Source organism: Tasmannia lanceolata, unplaced genomic scaffold, assembly GCF_043159265.1.
Source record: "Tasmannia lanceolata isolate RefF3 unplaced genomic scaffold, GAP_Taslan_0.1 ptg000007l, whole genome shotgun sequence".
Lineage (NCBI taxonomy): Eukaryota > Viridiplantae > Streptophyta > Magnoliopsida > Canellales > Winteraceae > Tasmannia > Tasmannia lanceolata.
The window spans coordinates 2,990,384-3,015,069 of record NW_027518684.1 but is presented as its reverse complement, the minus strand read 5'-3'; the positions used below and the strand labels follow the sequence as shown (position 1 = coordinate 3,015,069).

General features: G+C 38.0%; 2 protein-coding genes and 1 pseudogene across 5 annotated transcripts; 2 read left to right on the top strand and 1 right to left on the bottom strand.

Annotated features, from left to right (window-relative positions):
• The first annotated feature begins 17 nt into the window (after positions 1-17).
• On the top strand, positions 18-8,026 carry LOC143881439 (uncharacterized; annotated as a pseudogene). Of its 3 annotated transcripts, XR_013251948.1 has the most exons (3): positions 18-784; positions 2,847-2,938; positions 7,492-8,026. The product of XR_013251948.1 is annotated as an uncharacterized LOC143881439, transcript variant X2 (transcript). The 3 variants fall into 3 exon arrangements; XR_013251949.1 differs by lacking the exon at positions 2,847-2,938; XR_013251947.1 differs by lacking the exon at positions 7,492-8,026 and having other exon boundaries at positions 2,847-3,148.
• Positions 8,027-11,212: 3,186 nt separating this feature from the next.
• Positions 11,213-15,232, top strand: LOC143881434 (transcription termination factor MTERF4, chloroplastic-like). Its single transcript, XM_077384503.1, has 2 exons — positions 11,213-11,367; positions 13,283-15,232. The coding sequence occupies exon 2, from the start codon at positions 13,312-13,314 to the stop codon at positions 14,881-14,883; it is 1,572 nt and encodes a 523-aa protein (XP_077240618.1). The 5' UTR covers positions 11,213-11,367; positions 13,283-13,311; the 3' UTR covers positions 14,884-15,232.
• Positions 15,233-16,411: 1,179 nt separating this feature from the next.
• Positions 16,412-22,190, bottom strand: LOC143881438 (protein RESISTANCE TO PHYTOPHTHORA 1, chloroplastic-like). Its single transcript, XM_077384505.1, has 4 exons — positions 21,841-22,190; positions 17,578-17,788; positions 16,961-17,130; positions 16,412-16,881 (listed from the first exon to the last, which is right to left on the bottom strand). The coding sequence occupies exons 1-4, from the start codon at positions 22,087-22,089 to the stop codon at positions 16,849-16,851; spliced, it is 663 nt and encodes a 220-aa protein (XP_077240620.1). The 5' UTR covers positions 22,090-22,190; the 3' UTR covers positions 16,412-16,848.
• Between the last annotated feature and the right edge of the window lie 2,496 nt (positions 22,191-24,686).

The window sequence follows — 24,686 nt, the reverse complement described above, 5'->3', positions numbered from 1 at the left end:
ATCCCAATTAGAGAGGATATGTTGGTTTGGTCATTGGTGCGTCGAGTGCCCTAAAAAGTTGTAGACGAGTATAAGGGCGAAAGTATCTCTGTCTTTCTTCTCCCGTCTCACTCTCAACCCCAAAACCCTAAAAAAAAAACCTATCTCCTCTGCTTCTCTTGTAACCCAAAAACCCAAAAAAAAAATCATCGAATGAGGCCTTTGGACGAGAAGGAAACCACGGCCGTGTTCGAAAAGCTCTTCAAATTCACAGGCAACAATCTCAAACACATAGTAGAACGCCCCTCTCTCGAAGGCCCCGATTCAAATCCGGGTCGGTACTGTTTCCGCCTCCAAAAAAACCGAGTCTACTATGTATCGGACTCGGTCGTAAAACGAGCCACCAACATCAGCCGAGACAAGCTCATCTCACTCGGAATCTCAATCGGAAAATTCACAAAAAACGGCAGCTTTCATCTCACAATCCAATGCCTCGATCTGCTAGCCTCACATGCGCGTCACAAAATCTGGCTCAAACCCACCTCAGAAATGTCATTTTTGTATGGGAATCACGTTTTGAAGGGTGGGTTAGGAAGGATTACTGAGAATACTAGTGTTGGAGATGGGGTTGTTGTTTTTTCGATGTCGGATGTTCCGTTAGGGTTTGGGATTGCGGCGAAGGGTACGCAGGATTGTAGGAAGCTTGATCCAAATGGGATTGTGGTTTTGCATCAGGCTGATATTGGGGAGTATCTTAGGACGGAGGATGATCTTTGAGCAAGTAGGGGGAGACTTGTTTGATTGTGTAAGTGGGTTTTGCTATTTTGGCTGGGGTTTTGGTTGTTAGGTTGAGTTTTGGTGGGATGCTTTAATTATCTGCAAGTGGGGTTTCTTTAATTTTGATCATGTGAGGATAGTTTTGAAGTCATGTGAGACAAGTTATTATATGAAACTAGTGTTTCATCACAATTACAATGCAAACCAGCCATCATGTATTTGAAGTTCACTAATAACCATGTTTGTTTTGATTGATAGGTTGTGTTTTGGTGGTATGATTTATTTCTATCTAATTGGGTTTTCTTTAATTTTGATCAATGTTAAAGAAGTTCTTATATAAACTAAATATGTCGACATGGTTACAATGTAAAATCAGGCATCACGTATTTAATGTGGCCGATGAACTACATAATTTGATGAATTGGTGTGATTCGTGCGTGCTTCTAGAAGTGTTCGTGCAATATGAGTGACTGAAAATTTACGGCGTCTTACAATTAACTGATATACCCCCTCTTGTTGCTGTGCATATGCGAATTCTACTTGAAGCTAAGTTATTCCCTGTTTTTACTATTAAAAGGATATATAGACAGATTTACATCCTTGTGTTTGTATTTCAGAAAATAGAGGTCCAAAAAGAAATTTGAAGGGTTTTCTTTTTCAAAACTTTTGTGGAACAATTGAGATGAATTTCAAGAGACTCCTACTTGGGATTATCATTTGGCCTGCATGTTCCAAATAAATGGACTAAATCCAATATAAACAGGAATTTTCAAAGCAATCAAGAGCTCTTGGAGCTGTGATAGGTTGCTGAAGGAGCCTAACTGTGTTTAGAAGTGCTGCAGAATATTTTAGGAGTTTGATTTGATTTCTAATTTTCTCTTCGGTGGGAAGCAAAGTTCTGAGTTTGGTCTCTAAACTTTAGCTTCAGTGGTTATGTATGTGAAGAATGATCTAAATCTAATTTAGTAAATCTCAGTCCTAGTAGTTTTTAAGGGATAGTTTGAGTAGGGTTGAAGTATGATTAGTGATATGAACTCGATAGCAGCTGATACAGATAAGTTCCACTTGTAACCTTCTTACTAACCAGTAATACAGCATATTTTCACTAAAATCAATAATTAGAAGCCCCAGCCTCTTTTACTTGCTTTCAAGTTCAACAGCAGAAGCCTAAAATGTAGAATACCCAAGTTCTATAATTTTAAACAGTTCAACAGAACAGTGCCTTGTTACGTCTATTTGGTTCCAGACTGATCCATGTTCACCCCATTTAAGCCAACTTTTCTGTTTCACCAACTATATGGATATTCTTTTTTGGGATGATTGAATTGACTCTGCAAATGAAGGAGTCAGCTCAGTTTACCACTTTACCTTACGAGTAGAAACATATTTTAATCATAACGAGGCAACAAGCTATTGGTATGATGGTAATGAGGCCATAAGTTCTTGGTATTAACATAATGACGTCACAATCTAGTATTCACTGAGGCATAGGAACACAAGGCCATCGTTCTGCCAGCAAAGATTTTCCAGCGCATCTCATTTCGACATTCAATTAAAACATAAAAATCACACTTAATTTCTGTTCTAAGTGGCATCATTTCAGGAAAAAAAGGGTTTCTGTTCTAAATAGTCTACCACACTTTGCCATAATGTGTTAAACAGTTAATCACCTGTCCGATAACTATTCCAGCATTTGTAGCCTAATGTACCGATTGCTTTCCAACATTTCTTTCCCTTCTCTGCAAAGCAACAAAACAGAATGTCTGTTAACCGTAGATACCTACTACCTTGAGATGAAAGACACTAATCACTCTCTAATCCATATGTATTTGGTTATTGCAACATATCCCAAAATACAAACAAAAGATGAAATCAGTGTGTTCTGGATATTGCAATACAATTCTGTTATTAATTGTCAATGTACTGTTTAGATTATATGGTGAACTATTTTGTTCTTTTTAATGTGCTCGTATAGAAGCTGGTTACGACTGATCCAACTGGGCTTCAGCTTAGTATAAGTAGTTCAGTAATAAAACTCACAACTCTCAGTGTGGGCTATGATATTTTATTCTCTACTTCTCATTTTGCAGCTTTCGAGACTATCCAGTTTGTGCCGTAGAGACCATATCCAAAACTCATCCTTGTTTATGAATTCGAAGGCATTGCTAACCTGTTGTTGATGGTGAGCTTGGAAAATGTTTCTTTCCTCGCAACTTGGGAAACTCATCCTTGTTTACAAGAAAATAGAGACGTTTATATGTTATGTTGTATGTTTGAAGTGCTTCCTTGTTGATGGTGAGATTGGAAAATGTTTCTTTCCTTGCAGCTTGGGAAACTCAGTTGTTTCTATGTTATGTCGCATGTTTAAAGTGGTTCCTTGTTTCCCTGATTAGATATAGCATGATTTCTTCTTGTTTTCCTGATTATATATACTATGATTTCTAATCAGAGTTGCACGTGGGGAGAATCTGTGCAAGATAAATGTCTCTGATAATTTTGTTTGGAGAGAGAATAAGATTACTCTTTTCATTTGCCAAAAATTTTCCTTAAAGAGACCACTGCATTGAACTAAAATCTCAGCCTCATAGATGATACATGTTACTGGAATTCATTTCCAAGTTCCAACCAGCCATGAATACATGCCAGCCATTATAAAATGCATTAACCCTTGGATATCCTGTTCGCTCAGTCCCGAAAATTTCCCATCTCGCTCTCAAATGAAGTAGATGATCTACACAATTAAGATATTTTAGTAGTGGATTTCTTTGACTATATCTGTTTATCATTTATTTATGTTGGCTGTTCCTATTGGACATTGGGGACTATGGAGAATAGGTCCCATCAAAGTCCTACCGATGGGGCTGCTGGGAGAGCAGGCCCCATATAAATGTTGCTTTGATATCTTGTGTAGTGAGAATTATCACTTTAATATGCTTCTAACTGATTGGGGACTATGTTGGCTGTTCCTATTGGACATTGGGGACTGTGGAGAATAGGTCCCATCAAAGTCCCTCCGATGGGGCTGCTGGGAGAGCAGGCCCCATATAAATGTTGCTTTGATTACTTGTGTATTGAGAATTATCACTGTAATATGCTTCTAACTGATTTGTATAGATTGATTTTTACTCTTGGTCATATTTGTGTTGAAACCATGTAGGTGGTGTCTCCAAATGTAGGTCATAGACAATTGTGCTGGATATGGGAAATTGTATCCGCACTCCCATGTTCTGATAATTGCATCCTTCCCTTCATTCTATAACTTTCAAATACTTACCAGAAACTGTTACTTTTTTTGAAGTGGGATCGGCTATATGCATTACTAATGGTGTCTCCGATTCTACTAGACGGGTAAACTGTTATGGAAAGTTTCAAAAAGTGAGGCTTGAGTTTCTGCTGTATTTTGGTGGTTTTTTGCTGTACTTGTACTGCTGTTTTTGGTGGTCTTTACTCTTTACTAGCGGATTTCTTTCCCCATGCCATATAATAGTAGCGGAGCATTCCCCCTGCTTTGCCAAACAGTCTATTACCCCAAACCAATACCAAACTCTTTATAAAGGCGTAAGGCGAAATGGAAGAGCAATATAACAACCTTCAAGGACTCCTTGCATCATATGCACCTGCTCTCAAGATGAAATGTTCTCCTGTTTAGTCAATCGGAAGTTTGTTTAGAAGTTTGTTAGGCTTTGTTGCTCTCAACGTATAATGGGCATAAAACAGATTTTACAGGGTATAAAACAAATTTTACGCTCAAATTTTGTTTTATTTTAGGACCATTTTATGTCAAAGGAAACAACAGAGCCTTAGGCTGTGTGCACTCGTCTTCCCGAGAATTGAAAGGAAAGGAAAACAAGGCATATTTTCCCGAGAAAGACGGAATAGCGTTGTTCTCTTTCTTTCCTGAGAAAGCAATTTATCCGACGTGTTATTTCAGGAAAAAAGACGTGGAAATGCATTTTCCCGAGATTGAAATCCTTTCCTTTCCCGTCAAAACCACAAGAAAGTGATTTTCTCTCGGGCGCGAGAAAATTTATCAAGCCCGTAAACTCACGAGACCTCCCCTCTGCAGTTGGAAAAAAACCCTAGCTACGGTCTCATCTCAATCTTCTTCTCCGGTGAGTGATTTCACAAATCTCCGGCGAACAAAGGTAAACCGCCTCCTCTCTCTCTCTCTCTCTCTCTCTCTCTCTCTCTCTCTCTCTCTCTCTCTCTCTCTCTCTCTCAGCCGCCGCCCATGTCTCTCTCATCTCTCTCATTTTTCTGTTTTTGCAGGTCTCTCATCGGCACTTCGACAATCTTGCTTGAGCCACATTTTTTCATCGGCACTTCGACGATCTTGCTTAAGCCACATTTTTTTGGGCAGAAAAGGTATGTGTGTCTCTCTCTGCCATTTTTTGTGTTTTGGTTTGATGGTTTTTTTTTTCTTTAAACTCGTTTTCCCATGGATTAGGGTTTATTTTTTTCTTTCCCTCTCTCTAGATTAGGGGTTTTTTTTTGTGCTTGATTTTGAGAATAGGGTTTAGGGTTTACTAGTTTATGATCTGATTTGAATTTGATTTTTTTAGGGTTACTGTTGTACGATCTGAATCTGATTTTTGTGGGTTTTTGGTATGATCTCCCTCCCCCTCTCTCTCTCTCTCTCTCATCTCTGTCTCTAATGCCTCTCCTCTCTCTAGTTTACCTCTCTCTCTGTAGGCCTGCCTCTGATTTTTTGATTATATAATATTTTTGGGGGCTTTGTTCATATGTGGCTATTTTTTTATTTTACATTTGTGCTTCTGGGTGTTGATTTATAATTGATGTTATGGTTGGGTGTTGATGTATGGCTGTATGGGTGGTTGGATGTTACTGTATGTATGGATGTTTTGGTGGTTGGTTGTTTCGGTGGTTGGGTGTTGATGTATTGGTGTTTTGGTGGTTGGGTGTTGATGTGGGTGTTCATATATGGTGTTTTGGTTGTTGGTGGTGTGGGTTGGGGATGCATTTTTTTGTGGTGGATTTGAGGTGCTAATGTGGGTTGGGGATGTATTTTTTTTGGTGGTGGATCTGAGGTGCTGATCAAGGTAGGGGATATATTTTTTGTTTCTGGGTGGATCCGAGGTGTTGATGTTGATTGTGGTTGTTTTGTTTCATTTGTGGTTGTAGGTGGTGGTTGTTTGGTGGTTGATGGTTGTTTGTGGGTGGTTGTTGGGTGGTTGTGGATGATTGTTGGTGGATGTGGGAGTTTTATTTCAATTGTTGTGACTGTGGTTATGGTGTCTTTGGTGGTTGGGTTTTTATCTTCAATTATGTGTTTGTTTAGCATTTGGTAGGGCTACCATCATGCCTCGACAGCCACCAGATAGGCGCATGTGGATCCGAGGTGTTGATGTTGATTTGTTGATTAATTGTGGTCTCTTAGTTGTTCGTAGTTTCTTAAGTGGGATTAGTTTCTGTTGACAAGCCAACTCTTGCTTCAACAACAATTAGTGGTAGCGATATCTTGAGAAGAAACTTTCTGCATTGTTGGTAGTTTCTTAAGTGGGAGTAGTTTCTGTTGAGAAGCAATCTCTTGCTTCAACAACAATTTGTGGTAGAGATATCTCGAGAAGAAACTTTTTGTCGTTGAAGATCTACAATTGTGCTCAGAAACACGATGTTCTTATTTAGCATGATTGCATTATAGGGCCAATGGAAGTTGATAGTTAAGGTGGATGTTGAAGACAGTTTCTATATCATTAGTGAAAAGAGGATTTGGTACTGTATTTCGAGAACCTTTTATGTAGCAGTGTATCATGGAGTAAGATTTGCTCTCACTTAATCCACTTTTATAAGCCAAAACTTGTGCATAAAGAGAGAGATTGTAGACAATCTTGGTGGAAGAATTTCTTAGAACATTTTAGGGAAGTCTAGACACGTCTTATGTATTCTTGTATATACTGTTGTAGAGATTCTAAGAATGTTCCAATGACTCCTTTTTAACACAATTATAGAATGGTATAAAAGACTACATAAGGAATGTTCTAAGGACTTATTTTAACACAGCTATAGAATGGTATAGAAGAGTTCATAAGAAGTGTAGGAAGTTCTTGGGTGTTCAAGCTGTTAGATTGGTTCCTCGTAGTACAATGTACATCACATATGTATTGATTGAAGGCCTATAAATAGGTGAGAGCTCCTCACTTGGAGATCATACAGCACCTTCTTTCTTATATTATGGTGAAATTTGGTGAAATTTCTTTTATAACCACTCTCTCTGCTTATGGTTCCTCTTTTGTTCCATGATACCAAATATAAGTTATGTACTAAACACTAACAACTATTTTTTAATTTGTTATAGCACAGTGTTCTGCATATGTCTTCTACGATGCATCTGGAACCTGTGATAGAAGACTACACCTTTGTCTTCTACCATTTTGAGGAGTACCAGGTCTTCTACCTCTCAATCTCATAGAGGCAAGAGTAGGCATGGCAACACTGATTTCTAATTCCCATTGTAGTCAATGCCATTTCCCCATGCGCCTAAGTGCCTGGACATTCCCCTTTGCTGTCAGAACAGAGTCCATTATGACAAAATTGGCCTAGGCATCCACTCTAGATCAAAACATCCACTCTATGATCCATGCACTGCTCTCATAATTGAAAATTGAGTCATTAATATTTTCCCATGGGATTCAATTCAAATAGTAATGTTTGGATGGTAGATCAAAGAATTGTTTTCACTCTGGTTTTTTCATCCTACTGTTTTTTTTTTTCCAGCGTATTCCTAATGAATGTATAAGAAAGGAATTGAGTGATGTGGATAGCCTGACAGTTGAAAGATTGGATGAGATTGTGCAAATGTTTCTTAATGATTTTAAAGAGGGTCTGCTGGAAATTCATGGCTGGCCTACTAATCTACATGCATATAGAGTCTCCAAAGCAGCTCTCAACACTTACGCAAGGATTCTAGCAAAGAGATATCCCACTTTCTGTATAAATTGTGTGCATCCTGGTGCTGTTAAAACAGACATGAACCCTGTTGATGGGGTCTTGACCCCCGAAGAGGGCGCTAGAGGTCCTGCGATGTTAGCATTGGTGCCTGATGGTGGTCCTACAGGCCTCTTCTTTGATTAGATAGAAGTTTCAACCTTTTGAATAGAATGCTAAGAACATCTCATTTATAGAGGGAACAAAGCTAGTTGTTTCCTCTACATGTATTTTCCTTTTTAGTATGTTAACTTGGACTTGTGCATTTAGTTATGTTGGTTCAAACTTTAAAATTTATGAGAAATGTTAATATATTATGCAGTTCTGATTGAGCCCACTCTGATCAAACAAATCATATTATTTTGGTTGGATAATACCAGTTTAAGAGTGAATAAGCATTGCATCCAAATCATATTATTTTAAGATCAAACTGGATACTTCTCGTACATGCATTTATGTTCTTCCATGCTTCAAACTTTAAAATTATTAGATATTTGAAGCTCAAACTGGATACTTCCTGTGCATGCATTTATGTTTTTTCATGGTTCAAACTTTAAAATTCATGGTTCATACTTCCTTTGCTGTCAGAACAGAGTCCACTCTAGGCCAGGTAATGTTTCAGTCTTTTGGCTTTGACTAAGTGAAAATGTGTTAGTCATGATTTCACAGAATTCTTTATTATATATTGTCTTGAAGAAGTACCACATTCACTAGCAGATTTGGATCTCTTTTTGGGAGTTGACACTTTTTACCAACCGAAAGATCTAATATCTGCAATTAAAAAAAAGTTCTCATATCTGCTCCCAGGACATGTGAATCAAGGAAACTATGAGCAGAACTCTTATGTTCTTGGAAACTCCGTAAAGGAAAAAAAAAAAAAAAACCCTCCATTGGCTGATTACAGACCTTGAGAGTTTAGAGAGAACCTTTTATGGCAGGCTACAATAAACCCAATTAGTTTTGTACTTTTGTTCCTTCTAGATGTACAACAAACAAGTCGTGTGCCTGAAGTTTGTTTTCTACATAATTGAACACTAACTGGATTGTAATGGAGAACTTGGTTTTGATGGTGTGCCAATGAGTCAATCAGAGAGGAATGATAACTGGTTGTTGTTGACCATAGCCGTGCCATCTTGTGCAAAATATGTTTAATATGGGTTTCTGCATATTTTCCCTTGCTTTCTGGGCAAGTGAACAACGAGAAAATTACTTTCCTGCATGTTTTCCCTCGCTTTCTGGGCAAGTGAACAGCGAGAAAGCAAGAGAAAATCACAGTTTCTTTTCCTTTCCTTTCCATTTTGCCACGTCAAATTCCTTTCCTTTCTTTTCCTTTCCCGGGAAAACAAGTGAACAGAGCGTTAGAGAAAATTGGAAATTCGAGAGAGTTCATTTTACAGTGCTTTGTTTCGAGTAAAACAGATTTTGTAGGAGCCTGGGAGAAATTTGAGTTCGTTGAGAGAGTTTTTATTTGTTCTGTCATATCCCATTGTGTGCCGCAACATGAAAACACGTAATCTCACTACATATTATATAAGCCACTGATGTTGGCACTACCATGCTTTTAAGAATTCCACAAACTCAGCTTGTCGTTTCTTTTTTAAACAGCTTTCAAATTTTATTACAATTCCTAAAATGCTCTCAGAAGCTGATTAAAAAGGAAAAGACAAGCTGAGTTTGTGAAATTATTAAAACATGGTACTGTTAGACATATAATCATATATGTATGCCTGTAACTACATTTTTGTACATGACCCATCAGATTCGCCAGAGAATCCAAATTAGGGGCCCAAGAGTGCAGTTTGCAACTTTCAAGAGAGTCATCCCCTCAGTCCCTCCACCCACTTTCTCTTTGATGGCTTTGATGTTGTATAGTGCAAACATGGAGGTCAACATGTCCCTTCTATTCAGACTCTGTGCCCGCTTAAAGCAGGATTAGTTTATAAGCAACTTTCTACGCCCACTGTTCTTCTCATTAAGGAACCTTTTGGTTACAGAGACAATTCAAAAGAGGATGTGGCTTCCTAATACTTCAACCTCTTCCCATTTCCATTCATCCAATAACAAAATCTCTGCATTTTTTACGCCTTCCTAGTGAAGGAACTTTGATAATTGAGTGATTAGCCTTCTCCAAGGGTCTACCAAAACAATAGTCAAGCCCCCTAGAAAATGGAACTCTCTTGATTTGTTCTTTCACTTCTCTTTCTTATGTGAGCTTAATGCATGAGAGAGAGAGAGAGAGATGTTGAAGTTATCACTCATGAGATCTAATAGGGTGGCCACCTATATTATATTTAAGGGTTTTAGAATAATAAAGGTTAATTCCATTAAGAATTCAAATTTAGAAAGGGAAGTGATATATGCGCTCCATTTTTTACTTGGGACGGCCAGCTGCAGTGTATCAATGACTGCAGAGAGGCTGATGTACTTCACATGGGAAGGATATTCAAGGGACCTGATTGCCACGTACACTGCAGCTGGCTGTCCTGTGCAAAGAAAAGGGGTGTATTCATCATTTCCCATTTACAAAGGAAGAGTTGGATTAAGAAACTAACCCTAATCTCATTCTTTATAAATATGGGTCTTGGCTGAATGAGAGCAAGACACTTGAAACAATAAAAGAGAATCAGAGTTTCCTTTGGTTGGTCCTTTATCTACCAAGGCAAGGCTTAGAATTCTATTTGTCTATGTATTAGGACATGGTTAGATTGGAAGATCTTGAGCTTCTTCAATGGTCGGATGGAGTAGATCACAGAGCATCATTAGGATTAAGATCATGTGGGTTGCATCATGATTTTTGAAGGACTTAAATCTTGTGGAAAGGATTTTTGTTCAGCATGTGATCAAGATCATGTGAGTGACATCACGATTGTCCACCAGATCAGCGGTCATGATTACATCCACATGACCTGTGTGCACCCCCTATTGACCATTAGGATTAATCCCAAGTTCCTAACAGTGATTATTAGTTAGACTCCCTTAAAACATAGTTGTAACTTGTACTAAAGAAATCGATATCTTCGTCTTACATGTAGTCACCTCATTCTTCTTAGATGTCTAGATGGTTTCTTATATTCGCCCCTTTTGATCACCAGGAACACCCCCCTGTCAGTGTTTGTGGCAATCAGGGGATTGATTTCTTCTGACATAAGTACAACAGCCCCTCTTTAGTCATTCATACACTGACAAGGGGGTGTTCCTGGGATCAAAGGGGGCGGATTTATCATTTCCCTTTATTTAAGCAAAATGACCAAATGAAAGCCTTTTTGGATTCAAGGAATTTTCTGAAAAAGTTTGGAAAGGAAACATATTTCTAAAGCTTTCTACTTTTTTACACACACACACACAAAAATGAAAAATAATCATCTGAAGCTTCAATTTATGATGATATATTAATTATATCATTTCCCTCCTCAATCATAGAAAGAAAAAAAAATTCCAAATGTTTTTTCTTGCGATCCAAATCAATATTAGGGGTGGCATTACCATTTCCGTAGCCAAACGCCCTCTCGTATTACACAAAACCCTGTGCGCACGTTAGTGAGGCCAGTGAAGGATAAGCCAAAATGCATATTTATCCATCTTTCATTTGCTTTCAAGGCAAAAACCGAAATGGTGTTCTTGCTTTGTTAGAGCAGATTTAAAGTGCAAAACAACAGAAAAGATTAGGTATTTCTCTTCAAATAACTTCTATTTACTTACCAAATTATCAATTTCTTAGTATCAGTTTGTCTTCATCAACATATCTTCTTTTCTTTTTCTTTTTCTTTTTTTTTCTAAGCTTTGCAATTCAATTGTTGATAGGGTTTTGAATCTAGGGTTTTGAAGCCCTAGAAAACACATTTTATCTGCGAGAAATTAAGTTGCAGATTTCTGAAATTCAGCTGCTAGGGTATTGACAGCTTTTAAGCTTCTTATTTTTTGTCTTGTTATTCTTCTTCTCAATGTATTAGAATATTGAACGCTAAAAACCCTAGATTGACATCTTTATGGCTATTGTCTGCACTCGGGTTGCTAGGGTTTTAAAGTACAAAAAATCTAGTTCTTCAGCTTCATTATATAATTAGGCCCTGTTCGTTTAAGATTATGAAAATCGACTGTGAGTGCTAAACTGATTATTGGACTCAAATTTAAACATAATTTTGAGTAAAACAATTGGTTTGGCACTCACAATCGGTTGACATAATCTTAAATAAACAGGGCCTTAATATTACATTTCAATGCCTTCTATTATCGAGACAGATAACCTATGAAAGTATGTTTTTTTTCTACAATGCAACTACTAAAGTGGGAACCAGAGTTGCCAACTTCAATAAATTAAGTTATTATATATTTCTCCTTTTCATTGTTTTCCTGTAAATTAATTTAGCTGGGAGTTCAAAAATCAAAGCCATATACCGGATGTTTTACACAAGGTTGCCAAGGCGGGAATCGAAAGCGGGATTCGATTCGGGATTCGAAAGCGGGAATCGAAGGCTCTTGGGATGGTGGGAAGCGGGAATCGTGGGTTTGCCAGAGATTCGACGGGGATTCGTCGGGGATTCGTCGGGGATTCGTGGGGAGTTGGGATTTGCAGGGAATCGCCTGGGAATCGGGGTTCCTATAAAGTGGAAATCGGGGTTCCCAAAATTGGGAATCGGGGTTCCCCAAATTGGGAATCGGGATTCCCTAGAATCGGGGATTCGAATCGAATCATGGTTCGGATTCGCCATTCGGGGATTCGCGACTCCCCAACTCTGGGTACGAATCCTGCTTCAGTGGTTTTACATGCCCTATCCCCACCCGCAATTGTTGCTGCATTCATCCTGCCATTGCAGGAATTCATAGATTCAAGGAATTTCGTTCTTCTGTTCGGGCTTTGGAGTTTGCTATTCATTAGTTTTCTCACTGTTTCAAAATGCTGTTATGGGCCAAAATGCGGCCAAAGCATATCCTAGTTGACTCAGCACGACGTGGTTGAGTACTCGGTTGATGCAGCTGAGTACTCGATTGACGCTGTTATAAATCGGGAGAGTCAAAAAGAGTTTTGATTGACTTTATAGGGGAAAACACAGACTCGAATAAGAATGCGGCCAAGGTAAAAGGGAGTCTACTCCGGGGAATCCACCATGATGCGGGGGAATTTTGAAACTATGGTTTTCAGGTTTCTTTTTCTTTATTATGTATTGAATTCCTACCATTTTATAAACTCCTATTCTCAGCTTTAGTGAAATCTATTAATAATTCTGTTTTTTCTGGTTGGTATTTGCTGCCATGTTAGCTAAGCCAACTTAAAAGTTAAAAAACCACAGTTCAGACTAATATTCTATAAATGTGGAATGTTTTGTGCCACTCATTGCAATTAATGACCTCAAAAAAAAAATTTGTGTGTGTGTGTGTGAAGACTCAAAAGCATGATCCCGTGCGTGTGCGCGCGCGTGCGTGTGTGTGAAAACTCAAAAGCATGATCCCGAATTTCGAAGTATTGAGGCTGTCTCAAATTCTCAATCTTTTTCCGCAATTTCTCTATGTTAAACTACATCCTGCACCGAACAAAGAGGATTTTGAAAATCTAGATTGATATTCTCATTTTTTTCTTATGCAGATCCTCTCTGATTTCAGGCCACAGTAAGCATGAAGATTCTTGCCTATACTAGCCTAACAAAGCCTGGGTTTTTATTCTCACATCCTGAATTATCCATTCTTAACTTTCACTATACCCAGTTTAATCCATGGACACAAACACAGAGTTTGGGTTGTAAAAAAATTGGGTTGATAACCAGAATTCAATACTCAGTTTCTGAGAGGATGTACGCTTCTACTGCGTCTCTGGATTCTTCCTTGACTAAGCCACCTACCACACATTCCAGTCGAAAACAAGGACGTGCCTCCTCCCTCTATAGTCGACCTAGTTTACTAGAAATGAAAAATGAGAGGATTACTAACCGCATTCAAGTTTATGAGTTCTTGAGGGGGTTGGGTATTGTTCCTGATGAACTTGATGGTTTGGAGCTTCCCGTCAGCGTTGATGTCATGAGGGAGCGTGTTGATTTCTTGCACAAATTAGGTCTTACTATAGAGGACATCAACAGCTACCCACTTGTCCTTGGTTGCAGCGTGAAGAAGAACATGATCCCTGTTCTTGATTTCCTTGGTAAGTTGGGAGTTCGCAAGTCTACATTTACGGACTTCTTGAGTAGATACCCACAAGTTCTCCACTCTAGTGTCGTGGTAGATCTCCAACCTGTTGTTAAGTATCTTCAAGGGATGGATATTAAGCCGAACGACATTCCTCGAGTTCTTGAGAGATATCCGGAGGTATTGGGATTCAAACTGGATGGGACCATGAGCACATCTGTGGCATATTTGGTCGGAATTGGAGTGGCAAGAAGAGAAATCGGAGGTATTCTTACGAGAAATCCTGAGATATTGGGCATGCGAGTTGGTAGGGTTATCAAGCCTTTTGTGGAGTACCTTGAATGGCTTGGTATTCCGAGATTAGCCGTGGCAAGACTGATCGAAAGGCGGCCTCACATCCTTGGTTTTAGCTTGGACGATTGTGTGAAACCAAATGTTGATCTTCTCTTAGAATTTGGTGTGAGAAAAGAGTTGTTAGCTTCTGTGGTAGCACAATATCCTGAGATAATTGGTATTGATCTGAAGCCAAAACTTATCTCTCAACAGCACTTGTTTGACTCAAGGATTGATGTGGGCCATGAGGATTTTGGCAGAGTTCTGGAGAAAATGCCACAAGTTGTTAGTCTCAGTCAAGCTCCCATATTAAAGCATGTTGATTACCTAAAGAACTGTGGTTTTACATTAAACCAAGTGAAAAACATGGTTGTTGGTTGTCCTCAATTGCTTGCTTTGAATCTCGACATCATGAAATTGAACTTTGATTATTTTCAGAGAGAGATGCATAGGGATTTGGATGATTTGGTTGCTTTTCCTGCTTTCTTTACTTATGGGCTGGAGTCGACAATAAGACCTAGACATCAGATGGTTACTAAGAAGTGTCTAAAATGCTCTCTAGGATGGCTTCTCAATTGTACCGATGAGAAGTTCGAGCAACGCATGACCTATGACTCTATTGACATTGAGGAAATGGAAACAGAGCCATCGTTCGACATGAAAACACTGTTGAAACCGAGGGAAGATGAATCAGCCTCTGATGAAGATGATGACAGTGATGATGAGTATATATAACATATGATGAAAAACCTCTTCAATCGTCACAACTTCAGTTCGTCTTTTTTTTTTTCCTATCACGAAAAGGTATGACCTTGTAGATGACAAAGCATGCATGCCAATTCAAGACTGTAGTGCTACTCTTTCGGCATCGTTATTGTGGAGAAATCAGCTTATGTAACATTTTAAGATTATCTCGTGGAAAAACAAGCTACAACAAATTTGCAGTTACTTCACAGTACAACATTGTAATAGTTACCATTTAAAAAAACAATGTACAACATTCTAATAGTTAAAAACACTGTGGTAGAATTACATTTTGTTAATCACACCCAATAAAGAATTTCATACTGTGGGCTGTTCATCATATAGTGTTTGAATTTGATCCAATGATCATTTTTGGACGGGTCTCAAAATCAAAAACAAGTATTCCCTATTCTTGCTTTGGTTTTAGATTGTTACTCTATTTTCACGAGAAATTATATGATGCCCAACCGTGAGAATGTAAAGGGCGGAAGGAGACAAAACCTGCTGCCTTGGTTTAAAAAACCAAGGAAAAGTAAAAAACGGGGCTTTCTCTTGGATTAAAAATCAAGGGAGAGATGGTTCTCTCTCCGCCCTTTACGTTCTCACGGTCGGGCATCATATAAGGTCTCCTATTTCCACTACTTCTTAGTCATCTTGCTTATTCTTGAACTTGAGCTTGCAGATAAACTTGCTTCAACCCCATTCAAACAACCCTAACCCTCTTCCGAAGAGATTGCTGGCTCACACCCAAGAGCTGTTCACAGATATCCTTAAGCTAATTTGAATTGAACTTCCTTTTAGAAGCAATCCTCTATAATGGTTTAGATTGTTCATTAAAAAATTAGAATTAACCATTTCAAAAAAAAAAATAGAATTAAAGTTATATTTTTTCCTGGGATGTTCTAAATAGTACAGACGTAATGTCATTTATCAATATAAGCACTGTTGGGAGTATATTTTCAACCTCGATGCCATTACCTATGCTTACCATGCAAGCAGCGTAGCCAATCCCTGGTATTTAGGTAAAATTATCTATGCAGGATAGCCAATCCCGAGAAGAACCTATTGTGGTGATTAATATGGTTTTCTGATAGAGAGCCCAAGCAGCGTTGTGAGATACTTCAAGTCTCAAGGCCATAGTACTTTGATTTATGCACAACGCTGCTTGGGATTAAATATTAGTAGTTTTCCGATTAAATATTTTTTATTAAGGGATTTACTAGGGACCATCGCAAAAGGCATTTTGCTGCATGAGAGAGCAGCCGCATAGACTCACTTTTTGTCTTATTCATTTAATTAATCCTATGTGGCTTCTCTCTCATGCAAAAGCCTGTCCGCAAAATGCCTTCTGCGATGGTCCCGGCAAATCCCATTTATTAAACCCCCATTTTGTATTGAGTGTAAATAAGCCCATAAATAGTTTTCCAAATACGGAGAGAGAGAGAGAGAGAGAGAGATTTTGCTACAAATAAGTCCCAAAATTTTGCTAAGATGACAATGTTACCTTATGAGAACAAAATAATACAACAGAAAATATATTCAGTCATCATCCAGCCTCAAAATTATTTTTTTTCTCATAGCTGAGTAATTTAGTACAGCATGAAAACAATACTTGCAGATCTTTCTGGTCAAGTTCAACTACCAAAATGGTCATTCTCTACAAGCCACACGTATAAACAACAGTTCTTCCTCCTGCTCATAACTTGGAGCACTTCACATAGAAGCCAAGCATATTCACATGGTAGTCATAATGAACTTACTAATCAATTTTGACAGTCAACTATTTCCCATGTAGATTTCATCATATAAACCTGTAAAGAACCAATATTTCCAGGCCTGGTTATAAGAAATGTGAACCAACATCCTTTCATTTAAGAAAGTATGAAAGATTATGTTTCTTCCTCTCCCTGCAGTGAAGACTTGTTTGAGAACAAGCGCCAAACGCTAAGAATTTTTTTATTTCTGCTCCATTTTCTGCAGCCATCCAAGCTGTAGACAAGTAGTCTTGGTTGAGCTAGACTTAAAAATAGCAAGTGAATTGATTTATATCAAGAATGAAAATGTATACCTTCCATGCATACATCAGAAAGAAAGTGATTGTATCTGCAGACCAAACAATTGAAAAGGATTTCCAAAAGAATGGAATTAAAACATTGAGTAATGGGATGACAAGAAAGAGATAATTTAAAGCTTCCTTCTCGTCCTTTGAGCAATCACGTGCTCTGAGAGAAGGGATCGCTGCAAAATCAAGGATTAAGTCAGAAAGATTGGAAGAGGATTTGGTACTGTATGCATTTTCACCACCCAATTCTGCATAGTTCATCTATCACTGTCAAAAAAATTGCAAGTGAAGGGACTACATTGTGATGCAGCACATTGTTACGGAAGAAAAATTAGGTTTTTGGAGGGAAACTGAAATTTGAAATCACTTAGGCCTAAAAAGCATAAAGTAGCAAATGCACATAGCTTCAAAGATGAGTGCAATTAAAGACATTAAACTACATACTAATATGCATGCCTTGTGAAGCAACATCAAAGAGTATTTCTAGAGGGAGTAGTCAGGGACAGGCATAAGAAAGAGTAAGGCTGTACAAATAGCTATGTGATTTATATGTGGAAAAATTGGATGTAAGAAAATGGTTCAGATACAAATGCAACTACAAAAGAAAATCAAGCATAACGTACTGAACATCCAAATGGACCACATGCCCATTAGTCTCCATATGTCTGGTTCGTTTGATGGGAAAATAAGATTGAAGGATAGAGCTCCACCCAATAACATTGAGGCATAGCCTTGAACTTCAAAAACAGTGTATAAAGTAGTTCCAGGCACTGCAGGATTCTTGGTGGCAGTGGAAGCCCTTGGTGCAAAGGTTGCAGCAGTCTTTTGAACAACCTATAGAAGAAATGAAACATAAACAGACATAAATATGCTGGAAAGTATGCATCAATTCTAATGTTGCACTGACGTGAAAAAATAGTTATTAACATGTGCAATTCAGAAATACTAAAAAACATGAAGAAAAAGGCAACCTCATACTTAATGAGAAATAAGAAATTAAAGTCTCATCCATAAATAATTGGAGTAAAGTTTATTTTTAAATTTGAGGAACAAAAAACGAAAATGGCGACAGGCGGCTGTCCTCACTTCTTATTAACAAGAGGAAAACCTTGGCCCACCATATATGTGGCAAACATTTATAGTGATTGAATCTGTTCACTGGTGGCAAATACCATATTGGTCCATTTCCACCATTCCCACCTGGATAAGAAATAACCTATAAATTGATGGAAAAGGACATCATTATACCATGGGGTGAAAAAGAGAGCAATCATCTGATCAAAGTTAGACCAGCAAAACATATTGGTCTTGTGATGGCCCAACATACACCTGGCAGCCCACCATACACATGTGCCATGGCAGTCACTGTTAACCAGAAGTCATCTGTCACCCCCACAGAAATCGTGGGAAATATCTTCAAAAGATGACAAATAAACCCCCCTCTTTCGTAGAAATTAGTCAAGACTTCTTCAAGATTCTATTATAGTGGAAAATGCATACTCCTTATTCGCCAAAGGAGGAAAAAAACAAAAGAAAAACACACATGGCATGCAAAAAGTACGCAAAGATTTTCATATAAATTGCAGCATTTTGAAAAAAGAAAATTCAGGTCAGAAGATTCAAAACAGAAGACAATCTACAATGATACATCTGTCCAAAACAGATAACGAAACTCATAAGATACGATGGCACATTGAGGCAGTCAAAAGACAAGGGTCCTTCAAAGTGATGTAGAAATTTCCAAGAGGTCTAACGTTTCAACAGAATATCTGTTTTAAGCAACCTATAGCTTGTTTTGAAGATCTTCTAAATATCTATGATTTTATTGATTTGCAAGCTTTTTCTGTTTCTGGCTCAAAATGTGGGTCAAAGTTTGATGGGGAAACTATACAGAAATGTAAAATGTGACTTCATCAAAGGAGCCCAATATAATGGTCCCATTAATTCGAAATTTCAAGATTCTTCAGGGCCGTTTGGATACGCGGATACTAGAATTTTGGATTTCCTCAAAATCCGTGATGGGAGACGAGAAGGAGGAGACCATCCGTTTCGCTTCTCAATAGAATCTTGGAATTTAAGTAAGAATCCAGGTTTTAGAAATTTCTCCCCCCTCCTGAGATTTCTAAAACCTGGAAACATGGGATCATCTCCTACTCTCTTGCTGGCGGAAAGAAGGGAGAGAAATCAGAAAACGATGGTTGGTCTCCTTCTTGCTCGTACAAAGTTTGTGAAGGTCTCGAACAAATATGAGTCTCTAGTGATTATGCTACCACCAATTATGCCTCGCATTAAGTTACCATTGAGGTTGTCAATACATTGTTGGATAGTAATATTTCTTACAATTGTAATCAGATTTTGAGAGTTAAGAGCCTTTAGTGAATGACTGGATGTTCTTCACCGAGTGGATAGCCAAGACAAGTCTACAATGGATTTTTTTATACAAGGCCATTTATAAGGCTAAGGAAGCAATATATGAACGCATGAACTGTGATAAATCTAAATACATGCCCATTTGAAGGGTGATGGACAAAAGATGATATGAGTAGCATCATAGTCACATTCATGCAGTGGTTTACTGATGTAGGACCAGGAAGAGAAATAGAACAAAGAGGTAAGTAATATCTCCAATGAAACAACGCATGTATAACAGCGTACAACTCCTTGTTTTCTTCCCAAGGCTACATCAGTAACTTTCTCGACCAATAATTTTTTCAGCACCACTTTCTAGAGGCACAGAGAAGTCCTAGAGGTTTACTATAGCTGACTTTGAAACTTAAGATGTAGCCAATTCCTAGGTGGAAGAGTATCGAACTAGATCCGGTGGCTTTGATGTACTTAGTAAATTAGCAAGCATTACAAGCTAAGTCTTATTGTTAATTTTTATTTGTTTCTGCCTTAATTTGATTTTGAAACTTTAAGCTACATTGTGAAGTTTAATATTGTAGTTGCATGGTGGTCCCAGTTTGGGAACGATTGCCTTGAAATGCAAATCTTTGTTGTTTGATTTCTTGGAGAGTATGAATTGCTTCGAAAGGAATTTTCTTGGTAAGTGAGTACAACTTGATCCGAAAGGAATGGATTACTTCTTCTTTTTTTAATGGTAAAGTAATGGATTACTTTATCACACATGCACTCTAACAAGAGGAATAGACTAGACATCAAAGGTTGAATAATCTAATCCTTTCACTACAATATAAAGTTTCCAGAAAAGTATGTTTTGCAGCTACAAGCCTACACTTCTAGTTAATATAAATTCACGGAAATTAGAATTTGTAACATATTATAATAGGAATATATGGAAGAGGATAACAACCACTTTGCACCCTATCTGCCTAGAGAACATTGATATTGTGCAGGAGTGGGTAGCAGAGGATTTTGTCTGTCTCAACTTAGGTAAGCTTGATTGGTTATTTATCGAACAACCCAATGTTGGTGTTGCAGAAGAGGAGAGTATGTGCACGTCGATGATCAGGCTCAAGAGAGTGCGAGATGATCCGGATGGTGGAGATGATGAAAAAGAGGATTGTTATGAATAAGAAAGACTCATCATTTGTGTTTGTTGATCATTAGGACTTCAGAGTTGAGACTTAAGAAGTGACAACATTCGAAAAAAGTTGAAGACCAAAAGTTCCATTTCATAAAATTATATTTGTTTATGTCAGTTTCATGGTTTCTGATATTAATTAGGTTCATCAAGAGACCATTTGATGCCGAGTTCATTTAGAAGATGATTTAATTAGTCATGGGTGTTTATTTGTTACATTAGGTTGTTGTAATGTTCTTCGAATTTTTTTCTAAAAATTTTTCCTGTCGGAGACTAAAAATCAGTTACCAACCACATTACACGAGAATGGAAGACGGGCAAAAGATGAAAAGTCCATCCCCTATCTAAAAACATTAGAGTTGACGAGAGTCGAGGTCCGGGAAGTCTGTTTTGGTATCAATCCCTAAACAACTTGCCCATTAATGACTGTTGGGGGAGCATTCCAAGTGATGCGCTTTTTATGATTTTTTTTTGTCTAATTTTTCTGTTGTGTATTTTCCTAAAAAGAACATTAGAGTGAGTGAAACTCTAAAATGTTCCAGTCCCAGAGAAAACAAGAATGACCATCAGAATGGAATTGACAAATACGGAGCAGACCTATTGAGTTTTTTTTTTTTTTATCAAATCTTCTTTCTTTTATGTTTATTTTTCTGCGGTTCCATTTCTTTATTCTCTTGGTTGCTGCATCACATATGCAGATCATATAGGTTTTAACTTTTAATGATAAAATTTCAGTTAGAGCAAGTTACTATGGCTTCTATTCGTAGGTGGCAATTCAAAGTTTTTCAGGACAGGAGAACTTATTGTGATGCTCGTGATGAAAGCAGCAAAATTTCCTTTTAAAGGAGTTGAAGTAGGAAAATTAGGATCAGTTTATATCAAAGTTTAGTCAGTGGTTAATTGGCAGAATTTTCTTAGAGTTACTTTCAAAATAGATTTCAAAATTAGCTTGCAAGTTCTATTACTGGAAGAGTGATAATATGAACTATTGAGTTGTGCTTTACTAATTAAGATTTGTGAATTATCAAACAATTTAAGGATCTAATTTAGTAATTTGACTATTTGGGTAATTTCTAAAATGAAAATATAAACTAAGTAACTGGTAGGGAGTAAATACTAAGCAACAAATATCTGCGAGAAAAGAACTGTAAAATGGCTCGTTTTAAACTATATATAAATTGAGGAAATCTCAATGCTAAAATTAAAAAATTGGGACTCAAAACAATCACTGACTTTCCTATAACCCCACGAAGGAAAAATAACAGAGAGGGTTATAATATCAAATCAAATAAAAGCATAAATTGCGGAAAGAAAGGAAAACAAAGGAAGATACAAAACCCACCTTTTTTATATCTTTCTCGATGGCGGGAGCAGAAGATGAAGGAGGAGGATTGCTTTCTGGGTTTGATTTTCTCTCTTCTTCGCGTTCTTCAACAGTCGCTGGAGCATCAAAACCCTCTGAATTTGCCCTTACTGTCATTCTTTTTCGGCGTAAATTGATACCGTGGAAGTTCTTTCCGGGCAAGAAAAAGGTGGTCGTAAAATTTGAAATCCGGGAGGTACAAGGTGACATTGAGATTAACGGATACATTTTCCCTTCTTTTGGAGAATGTTCGAGTGTACTCACATGTGAGAGAGTCAGAGAGAGAGAGAGAGAGAGAGAGAGAGATGAGGCGTGAAGGGTCTAAGAAGCGGAGGCATTTTCGGAATTAAATTATCAAAGGCAAATAAGATCAGCACAACCATGTTTTGATATTTTCACCCACCCACATCTTGTCTTTTAAGCATGCTTTAACATTTCGATTTCGGTACCGGTTTCGGACTTCCCAAAAACCCGAAATTCCAAAATTTCGGTCAAAATTTGGTAATAATTTTAAAAGAATATTTCATTGATTTCGAAATTCCAAAATTTCAAACGAAATTTTGCAACATATATTTTTTAGAAAAAAAAAAGATCTCAATTTCTCGAAATTTCGGCCCGAAATTCTGAAATTTGGTAAAGGCCGAAATTTAAAACCATGCTTTTAAGTAGGGTTTGGTTGCGCAACAATCGTCTCGAAGATTAGTGGAAAAAGTAGGGGTGTCATTAGCAATATAGAGTTTGGCATAGATAGCATGGGAAGTGAGAGAAAGATAATAAGACAAGACATTTTCCACTCTTCTTCTACTCAAAAAACAAGATTTTGGGAAATTTGGATTATAAGATAGGAGGAGGGAATGCTAGATGGAGGCCACGTGGGGGGGACCAATGACGATGTCCTGAACATGTCTAGGAGTCAAATGGAGTTTCAATACGATACTGGCAACCGAACATGAAATCGGCATTCATTGCAAGTTCATTGGCATTTAAATTATAATGAATGCCGAGTGTTTCAGCAACGAAGCAGGGATCACATAAAGTATCGCATATGGTAGATTCTGGGGAAGCACTCTTCACCATGAAAGATGGCCTCCCATGAAGATTCTAGCATTGATTAGGAGTGCAAATCGGTTCTATTTTTGGGAATTCGGGTTGAGCTTTTACAATAAAATCAGGTCAGATTCGGGTTGATTCCAATCCATTTTTTTAGTAAAAGCTCAACCCGACCCAATCCAAGTTGCACCCCTACATAATAGGAGCACTTCTTATTCCTGCTGCCATTCCTTTGCCTCCGCCACCATCTTTATTATAGCTATTGCTTCCCCAACCCCCATTGTCACTAGACCTGGCAAACGGGTGGGTCGGGCTGGGTCAACCTGCGGGTGATGCGGGTGCAGGTCACACGGGTCGGGTCAGGAGATGACCCGCATTTTTGCCGATCAGAATTTAGGTGACCTGCGCGGCCCGCGGATGGGCCGGGTCAACCCGCGAGTCACCCGCAAATTCTTGACGTCTTACCGCTATCTATGCCATACTTCTTTAATAACTCCTTTGTATATTTTTCTTGATTTATAAATATCCCATTTTGATATTGTTTAATTTGGAGTCCTAAGAAGTAGGTTAACTCACCCATCATGCTCATTTCAAATTCATTTTTCATTAGAGTTGGAAATTCATCACACATTTTTTGATTAGTTGAGCCATAGATGGTGTCATCCACATAAATCTGGACAAGGAGGATATCTTGATTTTCTCTTTTGATAAATAATATTTTATCCACCTTTCCCATCTCAAATCATTTTTCTACTAGGAATGTGCAAAGCCTCTCATACCAAGCTCTAAGAGCTTGTTTTAATCGATATAAAGCTTTATCAAGCCTGAAGACATGATTTGGATGTTTGTAGTCTTCAAAACCTGGAGGTTGCTCAACATACACTTCCTCTTGGATATAGCCATTTAGAAAGGCACTTTTGACGTCCATTTGATATAGTTTAAATTCTTTATGGGATGCATATGCCAAGAGTATCCTAATAGCTTGCATACGGGCAACAGGAGTAAATGTCTCATCATAGTCTATTCATTCCTCCTGATTGTACCCTTGGGCTAGAAGCCTAGCTTTATTTCTAGTGATAATTCCATTTTCATCCATTTTGTTTCTATACACCCATCTCGTGCCAATGACTGGATGATGATTAGGCCTAGGCACTAGCCTCCACACCTTGTTCCTTTCGAATTGACTTAACTCTTCTTGCATAGCCATCAACCAATATTCATCATTTTCTGCTTCCTTGATGGACTTAGGTTCTAATTCGGATAGGAATGCCAAGTTGTTGCTCACATTTCGATAGTATGATCTAGTTCTTACCGGCGATGTGGCATCACCTAAGATTTGGGATTCAGGATGATCTACCAATTTTCTCCTATCCCTAGGCAATGATTCATCTACATTTTCAACTTCCTCACTAGGTAATGTATTACTTGTAGATGCATGGGGATGAGCATTTGTCTTAGGTAAGAGATGTTCAGTAGGTTCATCCTCATCATGTGGCATTTCTTGAGGTGTTGGCTCCCTCTCATCAAATGTCACATGCATGGATTCTTCTACAACTAGGGTTCTTCTATTAAATACTCTATATATGCCTTGCTACGTGTAGAATATCCTAAGAATATGCCATCATCCGACTTCTTATCAAATTTGTGTAAATTATCTTTAATGTTCAAGATGAAGCATTTACAACCAAACACTCTAAAGTATCTTATATTTGGTTTCAAGTTTTTCCAAAGCTCATAAGGTGTTTTCTTAGCAATTAGCCTCATATATATCCTAT

Excerpts from the sequence above, each read along its gene's own strand:
- LOC143881434 (XM_077384503.1), top strand. The coding sequence starts at position 13,312 with ATGAAGATTCTTGCCTATACTAGCCTAACAAAGCCTGGGTTTTTATTC.
- LOC143881438 (XM_077384505.1), bottom strand. The coding sequence starts at position 22,089 with ATGTATCCGTTAATCTCAATGTCACCTTGTACCTCCCGGATTTCAAAT. Across the intron at positions 17,789-21,840 it reads TCGAGAAAGATATAAAAAAG|GTTGTTCAAAAGACTGCTGC; the intron begins GTGGGTTTTGTA and ends TTTCTTCTATAG. Across the intron at positions 16,882-16,960 it reads TTCTGATGTATGCATGGAAG|CTTGGATGGCTGCAGAAAAT; the intron begins GTATACATTTTC and ends ACTTGTCTACAG.